The sequence below is a fragment of the Pseudorasbora parva genome, chromosome 19, assembly GCF_024679245.1.
Source record: "Pseudorasbora parva isolate DD20220531a chromosome 19, ASM2467924v1, whole genome shotgun sequence".
Classification (NCBI taxonomy): Eukaryota; Metazoa; Chordata; class Actinopteri; order Cypriniformes; family Gobionidae; genus Pseudorasbora; species Pseudorasbora parva.
The window spans coordinates 4047194-4058432 of record NC_090190.1 but is presented as its reverse complement, the minus strand read 5'-3'; the positions used below and the strand labels follow the sequence as shown (position 1 = coordinate 4058432).

The following is an 11239-nucleotide window of genomic DNA, read 5'->3' as shown; positions in this document are numbered from 1 at the left end:
GTCTCATGTGAGTGACAGGTTGCTCCGCCCTTTCGTCAGTAAATGGCATTAGAGAAAAGATGAGATGCTGCAGCAAGAAGGAGGCGAGTTATTTTGATTTAAAGATGATGCGCATGAATTAAAAAAATGTGCATGGATAATTCATTTATAATAGGACAATATTCAATAAAAAAATAAGAATCAGCAATTTTTATTTCGTGGTAATTTTAAAGTGACTTCTGTGTAAACGGTCGTACATGCAACGATCCTAGACACGATTAACCTGTGTAAACTGCTAGAGATTTTGGTCTCTATCGCGGTTCAGCTCGTGACGTTGCCTTGCGGTGCGGTCACGGAAGCTTATCGGTTAAAAACAGATGATTTTACATTTTTGAAGTGTAATTAGCAGCACAAGACAACTCGTTTCAGTATATGCATGCACAGAGAGCGTTCGAGTGAGAGCCGAACTCCGTGCTTTTTGCCACCTTTTTGGGATTCAGTGGTTAAATACACACACCTATGTCAAAGTGACCGTGTGTTTGCAAGTAAACAGAGTTATTTGTCTCTTAAATCAGCATAAGCAGTTGAGAAAGAACAACACACAAATATAATGGATCCGTGCAGCCGGTCTTAAAGTGACAGCATCCAAATTGACCTACTGTCATTATTAATCCTAATCAAACATTAAAAAGAGAGAATCTCTTACTGCTCTTGACTGAATGACTTTTGTAACTTTATTAAGAATAAATGTATACATTTAACTATGCATTGTTTTTTTAATACATTTAAATACTTTATACATTTTGTGCAGTATTTCTAGTGTTTTTCAGATAGGTTTGTCTTTGTTCTTTTGAAGTTTTTTGCTCTTTCTTTATCAGTTTACTTGTCTTCAGTAAGAGTATTAGTTTTTTAAATGTGACCCTGGACCACAAAACCAGTCATAGGTCACACAGGTATATTTGTGGCAATAGCACGATCATACATTATATGGGTCAAATTTTTTTTTTTTTTTTTATAGAGGCCAAAAATCATTAGGATATTTAGTAAAGATCATGTTTCATTAAGATATCTTGTAAATATCCTACCATAAATATATATATAAAAAATATTAGTAGTAGTAATATGCATTGCTAAGGACTCTTTTGGACAACTTTCAAAGGCGATTTTCTCAATATTTAGATTTTTTTGCTACCTCAGATTCCAGATTTTCAAATAGTTGTATCTCGGCCAAATATTGTCCTAACAAACCATACAACTGATAAGAGTGATGAAATTTCAGTGGGATCAAATTGATGTTATAATAACTATTTAAAACAAAAATAACTATATTGTGATGTATATTATTATCGTGATAGAAGATTTTGGTCCCATCACCCACCCTTAGCTGCACCTTCAAAATGTCTTTTTCTTTTTCAATGGTTAACCCATAAATACCAGATTTTTCCTACAGCCACAGACTGTCATTGTACCAACTGTTGAGCACAGGTAAGAGATGACTTTATTTTCCCCTTAGCTGCCGTCCAAAATCTAATTGCTGTTTAACCTCTGTCTGATAGCCTTGAGAGTATGAGACAGCTGCTTCTATAAATAACTAACCCCCTCTCGACTGCCTCCCTTGCTCCTCATGCTCTTGCTCAGCACATGTATATGTTGTTTGAAAGAGGGCAGAAGAAACACACAACAACTAAAGGCTGACAGCTCTAAAGAAGTGTCCTAGATCTTGGGAGCTGACAAACACAGCCATGAAGAGCTTGAAGTTCCTAGCAGCCGAGGGCTTCGTCCAAACTGGCCCTTACGCGTGTGAGAACCTCCACTGCTTGTCTTGCAATCTGTACCCTATCCTCTTCAAGGCCAGCTATCTGCGTGAGGAGGCCGCAGTGCTCCATGACTTGATCCAGACGTGGCCTTTGACGGAGATTAGCTTGCGCAAACTTTTGGGCCGGACGGCGGACTGTCCGGATGATCTCACATCCCGCACGTGCAGACTCTGTCTGGAGGCCTTTCTCACAGGTCTGAGGGACTATGTGTTTCAAGCTCCAAGCACATATGCAAAAAAGCTCTGTGTGGTGGATATAACCGGTCTGGAAGACACTGAACACCATGTCTGTCCCTGCGGACGGACCCTCGGACGCTGGGCACGAACCGAGCTGCTCACTCGCATGTGCTACGAGACTATGGTGTCCATGCAGGCCGGTGAGGCGCCGCCATCAGCGTTCGAAATGGAGGTAGATGTCCGCTTGGATGCTTTTGTTACTGGACGAAACAACGAGGTGGTGGCTCAGGCTCTGTTGCTACGCAGACATTGCCCTTTAAAACTGCACTTTGTTGGGTTGCGTGTGGATTCGTTGAGCCTCAGGAACCTCTTTTACCTCCTGAAGCTGGTGGAGTCACATGGCCTGCAGAAGCTGGAGGTGGTGCACAACGTACATCTGGAGGCTCCACACATTGAGGTAATGCTGTCCCAGCTGAATTTCCCCCAGCTGCGCTCCATCACGTTTCCTGCGCAGGCTTTGAATGTGCACAGGCTGGGCCCGGATGACCAGGGCCTCATGGGAGTTCTGGGTGAGCTGATGAGCAAACTGACCGAGCTGAGAGAGCTCTACCTGGGGTTCTCCACTCTTACAGGACATCTGAGGAAACTGCTGAGGTAAACACTTTAAAGGAACCTTACTTATATAAAGGAATTATCCCATAATTTACTCACCCTCAAGCCATCCAAGGTGGATATGACTTTCTTCCTACATCCTAACACAGAGTTATATTTAAATATAGAGTTTTTGAAGCACCACAAAAAAAGCACATCCAACTATTATTGTATAATTTTTTTTTAATAGGTCTTTTAAAGGAATTAATTTGTTAAAGGATTCAAAGGGATTCAAGAAAATAATAATAATAAAAAATAAAATAAATAAATAAATATATTTATTGGCTGTGTTTGGACAGCTATTAGAGTGAATGTGTGCATATATATAAATATGCACACATTCACTCCTATACCTATCTGTAAAAAAAGGCAAAACGTTTCTTGTCATATCAAATTAATTTGTGATTTACATGAATCATGTAAAATGGCGTATTTTTAAATGAAAAACTGTGAAATTGCAAAAAATATTAAGTAGTTTGCATCTCTGGATATTACTGTCAGCCGCTGAACATTTCTGTTGTCAAATATTAAGGCTGCATCCTAAATCTCGTACTATGTGAGTAGGTACTACATTTGAATTTGAACTAACTTTGCGACCGTTCAAAAAAGTGTTCTATATAGTGTGTGTGTGTGTGTGTGTGTGTGTGTAGCATGAATGTAATCCAGACTGTCATGTTGTCGTTATCACATGTCAGTTGCATCCCTTCACCTCCATTCATAAATCCTCTCCCGTGGCCTTATGGGACAGAGAAGTGTCCATCATATGTACTCTTCAGAATCTCACTAGTAGTCGTAGGTCATCCGGGTACTTTTAGTGTACTAAATACTATGAATTTGGACATACTACTATACATTACTTCATACTACATATAGTTGCATACTATATAGTAGGGAAGTATGTGATTTTGGTATCTTGCAACACACTTTTTCAATGTTTTTAATATAACTCTGATTCTGTTCCGCTAAAAGAAAGAAAGAAGGAACACATAGGAAGGCTTGAGGGTAAGTAAATTATAGGATTATTTAAATGTTGGGGTGAATTGGCCTTTAAAACCACAATGGGACCACAGCTGCCATTTAAGTCCTAGAAACATTCTTAAAAGTAAAGGGTCTGTTTTCTGGCATCTATGGCTCCAAGAAGAACCTTTAGCATCTGTGGAACTTTTCCATTGCACAAAAGGTCAGTTCACACTACCCTGACATACAGCAACAGACACTGTCAGGTTTTGTCGGAACCCTGTCTATGTCTTTCCCCATTGGTTGGCTCTTGTTTTTTGCCGATTGCATCAGTGATGGACGTATCTTGCAACGTCTGAGATATGGCATGCTCTAATCTGGTGACTGTCTGCATTGGTCAATGCAAGAGTAGATCTCATACCCAGCAAGAAATAGCCATCATTTCACTCGGTCTCGGTTAACTTGAATTTGGTCACATGTCGTTTTTGCCAAAATGACTCAACAGTGATTACAAGGTGTTTGGTTTCATTTCTTTGATATGTTCATGTTCTAGATGACTAGTCTATTCTTGGGCATCTTCACTGACAGCCCAAATTTTGCCTCGCTTTAGTCTAGACGTCAGAGCTGTGTTTGGACAGCTATTAGATGTCATTTAAATGCAAAATTGCTGGGTAGACTTGTGTTCAAGTTTAGAGTGGGTAAGATTTTTTTTTTAAAGAATCTTCTTCTGCTTCCATTTGATCAAAATACAGTAAGTCAATATTGTTAAATATTATTAAAATGTAAAGCCATATTTTAATATTTTACTATATTTCTGTGATTTTCCATGTTCAGCATCATTACTCCAGTCTTGTCACATGATCCTTCAGAAATCATAGTTATATAATTTGCTGCTCAAAAACATTTCTGATTATCATCAATGTTAAAAACAGTTGTGCTGCTTCATATTTATGTGGAAACCATGACCCTAAACATTTGAACAGTAGCATATAGGGAATCTTTTTCACTTAAATGTACGATCTGTGAGTGTTCTTTGAGGGTTTGCAGACTAATCAACAGTAATATCAAATATCTTAATATCAACGCGTGATGTCTAACGTGTTGGTGTTGAAATGGCTCCCAGTTTGTTGTGTGACTGTTAGAATGTAGACAGCTGTCCCATTGCAAACTCTTAAGTAGGCCAGGACATGACCGGCAAAACAGTACGTCCTACATTGGCTGTAAATAGCAGTACACGTGTCTTATAACAGTCAAAACATCACATGTCATACAGGTGCCAAACACTATCTGCCCCGTGATATTAATAATTTTATATTATTAATTTTAATACTATTCGTATTCAGTGCAATGGTTTTCAACATTGATAAACTAGAAATAAGATGAAGGTTTCTTTAGCAAATAATCATATTATAATAATTCCTGAAGGATCATGTGACACTGAAGACTGAATTGATGCTGAAAATGCAGCTTTGATCACAGGAATAAACTACATTTTAAAATATATTCACACAAGTTTTTTTTAATCACTCAAATGCTTTGCAGAGATCATAATGCAGCTTTTTGTCAAAATATTAGGTTACACGTTAAGGTGATTTTGTACTTACTCAATTAAGTACCAAGGAATGTTAATTACATGTACTTACTATAGAATTGGTTTGGGGTAACACTTTGTGTCCTTGTTACATAGTAAGAACAGTAAATTATCCACAATTACATGCAGCTAATATAAAAATTACCAGCTTAAGTAAACTTTTCAAATGTTTTTCTGTCTTTTTACTGTGCTAAGTATGAAATTATATTAACTCTAAAGAAAGAAGCCTACTACATTTGTAATGTCATTATTAAATGTAAAAAACAAAAGTTTCAGTGTTAGGGTTAGTTTAGTGTATTAAAGTAAAAGCCTCCTAAAAAAAAACACACTGCTACTGATTTGAATTCCATATACTTAACACAAAAATTGTTACTAAGTATTTTTACTTTCTATTTAAGTAAATGTGTTGAGTCCTCGTTACATGTACTTACTATAGTAATAACTATGATGCATAATAACCCTCAACCAAACCCTATAGTAAGTACATGTTGTTAATAACCATGACTCTTAACTTAACCAAACCTAGTCACACTTTATTTTAAGATGTCATTGTTAGATTGTGTTTAAGTTATTCGCAATTATGCATAATTTACTGTTATTGCTATAGTAAGTATATGCGGTAATGTGGAACTGTCACCTTATAATGTTACCATGTCTTTATTTTTATATATTAATAGTTTTAACATTTATAGTATTAATGAAATAATATTAGTTGTATTTAGTGTAAATACCATTGCTATTTGGAATCATTCCTAAACGTGTTTTGAGTAACTTTAATCTGTTTGTTTCACCAGCCCACTAAACACTCCGCTGCAGTGTATCGAGTTGGCGAACTGCAGTCTGAACGCAGTGGACATGGCTTACTTCGCCAACAGCCTGCACAGTGAGCACATAGTGAAGCTGGACCTGAGCGGCCATGCGGTAGCGGACGTTTTCCCCAACACCTTCCGGAAGCTTCTGCATCGCTGTTCTGCCACTCTCACTAGCCTGGGCCTGGAGGAGTGTGGGCTGGACGACGAGACCCTGGATACGCTCACACAAGCACTGAGACCCTGTCACATGCTTCAGGAACTGAAGATCCTGGGGAATCCTCTGAGCACCGCTGCCCTGCGCCTCCTGTTTAACACACTGGCTCTGGGGTTTCCTGCTTTGAGGTACAGTAAGACTGTGTTCATTGGGCTCCTATTGTGCTTGTTTACATGTTTAGTGTATAAAGCTCTGCAAAGTTATTCTTTTCAAAGTTATATAAGATAGAAAGGGATTTGTGCAAATTTGCATATAATTTTTGGATACTATTTAGGATGGATAATTAGTGTGTCCCAAATTGTAGTATGTTGAAATAAGTGTGTCAAAGATACCTGGTCTACTAGGACACATTGGGGAAGCATTAAAGTGTTCAATTAACATCTATTGATATAGCACCTTCTACAGTGCATATGCATTTTCCGTAAAGCTCCTTTGGAATGATGTCTACAATACACTTGAAAATACCTTAATTGTTAATCAAACTGTATCAAATCTAGTGAATCTGAATTTGCAAAAATCCTTCTAGAATTGTGAATCAAATCAATTGACTATCTACCCAAACATTCAAAGTAAGTTCAGTGACATTTCTCTTGAGTAGGTGCTTATTTTTAATTTATGGCGAGCAAAAACAACAAACTTGATGCTCACAAATACGAGTATGGAGTCTCTGCGAATCAAAATTGTGTCTAAATTTGTTGGTCTGGTAAATCAGATGGATGTTTAATCATGCAATGTGACGTTGGCAAATTAGGTAACAAAGTGTAAAATGCCCCTATTTATGGGACAAAAAACAAACAATAGATATGAGGTTTTAGGTAAAAAACAAACAAACCATTGTAAAATGCCATAATAGGTCTACTTTAACATTTTATCTGTTTGCTTGTAATTGATTGTATTACAGATATGTGGAGCTACCTGTCCCTCGTGACTGTTATCCTGAAGGTGCAGCCTACCCGCTGAACGATACAGCACTGATGAACTACGACACGGAGAAGTTCCAGCAAGCCAGGACTGAACTGGTTGGCATCCTAGAGAGGGAGGGGAAAAGAAACATTGAAGTCTGCACTCCGTTATTTGGAGCTTATGATCCTGACATCAACGAGACAAGCAACGAGCTGGGAGTCTCCATGCTGCAGTCGTTCAACAGTGTCGTAGGAAACTTCATCGACACAGTCAATAATGTTACTCAACGGAGAGAGCAGAGAATGATGGAGTGAGATGTTCAACATGAACTATTTATATTGAGAAGTTTCTTGAACGTCACATCGATTGAGAATGATTTCTGAAGAATCATGTGACACTGGAGTAACACAGGAATAATATTAGTTAACTACTTGAATAGAATTTAAGTTGTAATATTACTGTATTTTTGAACAAATGCAGCAATGAGTGTCAAATATTGTAAAATTTTACCCACCCCAAATGTATATAATAGACAAAGCTGCACTAATAGCTGAGCATTAATATTGATAGGCTCAACCACAATATAGCTAAAAATATAGCTAAATGTTACATAATGGGTTTAAGTTGTGTTAAATGATAAAGATTAATCTTTTTCTGGAGATAGAATGTGCAATTATAGCCACCATTTAACCAGTATTGGTATCAATTATTTCCTTTATACAGAGTATTTGAACATTGTTTAATGGCATTTTTTGTTGTGTTTGTTGTTTTTATATTAATTCACTGTAAACAATTATACAGTTGACTGTTGTAATATCTATATATTACTGTATATCAGTTCACGGTATGTATATTTAATAAAGTTGGTATAACAGTTGTCTGCAAATAATGAATGTACATTTAGCAGATTGTTTTATCCAAAGTGACTGACTTATAACTAAAGTGTAGTGATCCATCATGAGGTGACGAAATGCAAAAAATGCCTGAAATCCTAAGTTTGAATAGGGAGGGAAAATAGTTTCCCCTCCTAAGTGCTCAGTTATGATGTGCAAATGGACTGAGTCAATCCAAGCACTGAGCCCAGAGGAACTCCTGCGGTCAGTTGATGTAATTTGGATACCTGGCTTCTCCAGGCAACCTTGAAAGACATACCTGTGAGCTAGGACTCAGACCAGTGGAGTGTAATCCTCGTAAAGACCAGTGATGGTGGACAGAAGAATCTGATGGTCTCTGTTGCGTGGGCCTTTTTAAAAAAACTTGCTTGGTTAACGTCCAGCTGATTATATTGTGAGAGGAAAGATGAAACCTGGTTAAACTCATTCAAGTGTTTTGCTATGAAAAGTATAAGAGAAACAGGTGTACAAGTGATGTGTTTAATGTGGGTTTAAGGAATGGAGTTACGTGAGATGGGATTTAGAGGGCAGGTCGTGCGATAGCTGGAGAGAAGTTTAGATACTTGGGCCCCAATGAGTGTAGAGTAGTGGTTCCCAACCACATTCCTGGAGCCCCCCTAACACTACACATTTTGCTTATCTCCTTTGACTGACACCCCCATTTCAGGTCTTTGAGTCACTACTAATGAGCTGATGACCTGAATCAGGTGTTTGATTGAGGAGACATGCAAAATGTGCAGTGTTAGGGGGGCTCCAGGAATGTGGTTGGGAACCACTGGTGTAGAGAAGGAGGAGAGATGATGGCTGTGGATGTGGCTTATCTAAAATCCAGTGTGTGTGAAAGTGAGAACTGTCTGGTGGTGTTTGGCATTTTATCTGTGGAAAAAATTGTCTGGAGATAAAGAGGTGGTGGAGGGGGACAGGAGAGAGTTGAATCTTCTGAAAAGTGTGTGTGTGTTTGAGGCTTTAGCTGCATGGACATCCATTGAGATGGACGAGAGCAGAGACTGATACTTACCTAGGTCAGATGGGTTGTTTGATTGTGGCCATTTTCTCTCTGCTGTCCTGACTTTGGTCCAGTGTTCACTAAGAACATCGGGTTAGAGGGAGTAGCACATGCTGGCCTAGAAGATGGGGGACAGATACTATCTAGACAACAAGTTAAAGTAAGACAGTGTTTACATCTGTGGATGAGGAAACGCAAGGCATGTTATTTGTAAAGCACATTTAAAAGAACTACATGAGACCAAAGTGTGGTTCAAATGTAGTACTTTGTATAATGAAGTTTAAAAAAAAAGTAAAAAAAAAAGAATATAATAAAATACATGAAACTGACAAATAAGTTTACATTGATTGAAAAGCAAAAAAAAAAAGGTGTTTAGTGCAGATGTAAAACTTTCAACATTGGAAGAGAGCCTAATGTGGACTGAAAGACAGCAGAGGAAATATGAGAAATTGAGGCTAGGTTTTGTCTGAAAGTAACTGGTAGAGGGACTGGAGGTGCAGAAGTAGTAAGTTCTTTATTAAATGTGATGAAGTAATGAGCTGAGATTGTGTAGAGGTTTCACCAAAATGTGATCTGTAGTGCAGTTGTGTGTGTAGATGAGGTCAAATTGTTTGGCAAAGATGTGTGGGTATGTGAAGTGCTTTGGCATTTGAGATGAAATAAGGCTAGGGGGAATGGAAATAGTTAGCATAACGTTTGTGTGGGTCACTGTTGAAATCGGCAAGGATTTCAAGTGGGCAGCCATCCTCTGGGAATGAGGACAGCAGCACATGTAGTTCTTCACCAAACTGATGGATTAAAATAGTAAAGATGGATTTTAAAGGGAGTTGTAACTGTAGTAGCGTGATATTCAAATGAGTGTCAGAAACAGGATTAAATCACTAATAATGTGGCATTTATGGTCACTGTGTTGGTTGGGTTATTAAAGGGATAGTTCACCAAAGGGATAGTTATTTACTCACCCTCCTCTAGTTGAGTTTCTTTCTTCTGTTGAACTATACATATACATTATATATACATACATACATACATACATATATATATATATATATATATATATATATATATATATATATATATATATATATATATATATATATATATATATATATATATATATATATATATATATATATATATATATATATATATATATATATATATGTAACTAACCACACAGTTGACGGCACCCATTGACTTCCATGGTATCTTTTCCCTACTATGGCAGTCAACGATTGAGTGATGAGTGATTGCATAGAGAGGTGAGGGTTGAGTAGTTAGTAATGAGAAGAACTGTGCCTCCATCTCTCCCAGTGTTGAAAGTGTGAGATAGAGAAGTTACTTAAGAGAGCAGGTCTTTCAGTGTTCAGAACAGATCCAGGTGTCAGTGAAGATATTGAGAGTGGATTGGGTGTAAAAGGCTGCAATTAAAGGGATAGTTCACTTGAAATTAAATTTTATATGTTTTAGCTTACCTCATGGGCATCCGAGATGTAGGAGTATTTGTTTCCCCAGTAGTTTCAATTTTGATCATTTTAGGTCAAACCGTTCTTGTCTGTGCCTCAGATAATGCAGGTCTATGGTCACCACCTCAAAGAGCACACACAGAGAAGTCCAAATGAAACAATCCCCCATCGTAATTACACACTGATGGCCTAAGACACGAAACGAGCGGTTTGTGAGAGAAAACAAACAGTATTTATATCGTTTTTACCTCTTGTACACTACGTCTGACTGATCCGAGGTCTGACTGATCCGTGTTTCCTGTGGTGTACAAGAGATAAAAACGATATAAATACTGTTTGTTTTCTCACACAAACCGCTCGTTTCGTGTCTTAGGCCATCAGTGTGTAATTACGATGGGGGATTGTTTAATTTGGACTTCTCTGTGTATGCTCTTTGAGGTGGTGACCATAAACCTGCATTATCTGAGGCACAGACAAGAACCGTTTGACCTAAAATGATCAAAATTGAAACTACTGGGGAAACAAATACTCCTACATCCCCATGAGCTAAAACATAACATTTAATTTCAATTTGAACTATCCCTTTAAATCAGCTTTGTTAACCGCTGAATGACAATTCCATAGACCCAGAAAAAAAGAGGGACGAGAATTAGCATAGGATGAATAGGACGCAGATTAGCAGCATCGCGTGGTTAAAAAAATAACGAGTACAAAAAGCACAGAGAGGAAAATAAGGTGGAGGAGGGAAAGATGATAAATCTGTGCCTTACCGGT

General features: G+C 37.8%; 1 protein-coding gene across 1 annotated transcript; it reads left to right on the top strand.

Moving 5' to 3' along the window:
- Positions 1-1293: 1293 nt before the first annotated feature.
- Positions 1294-8020, top strand: lrrc14b (leucine rich repeat containing 14B). Its single transcript, XM_067425554.1, has 3 exons — positions 1294-2626; positions 5966-6325; positions 7099-8020. Exons 1-3 carry the CDS (start codon positions 1722-1724, stop codon positions 7412-7414), a joined length of 1581 nt encoding a protein of 526 aa, XP_067281655.1. The 5' UTR covers positions 1294-1721; the 3' UTR covers positions 7415-8020.
- The last annotated feature ends 3219 nt before the right edge of the window (positions 8021-11239 follow it).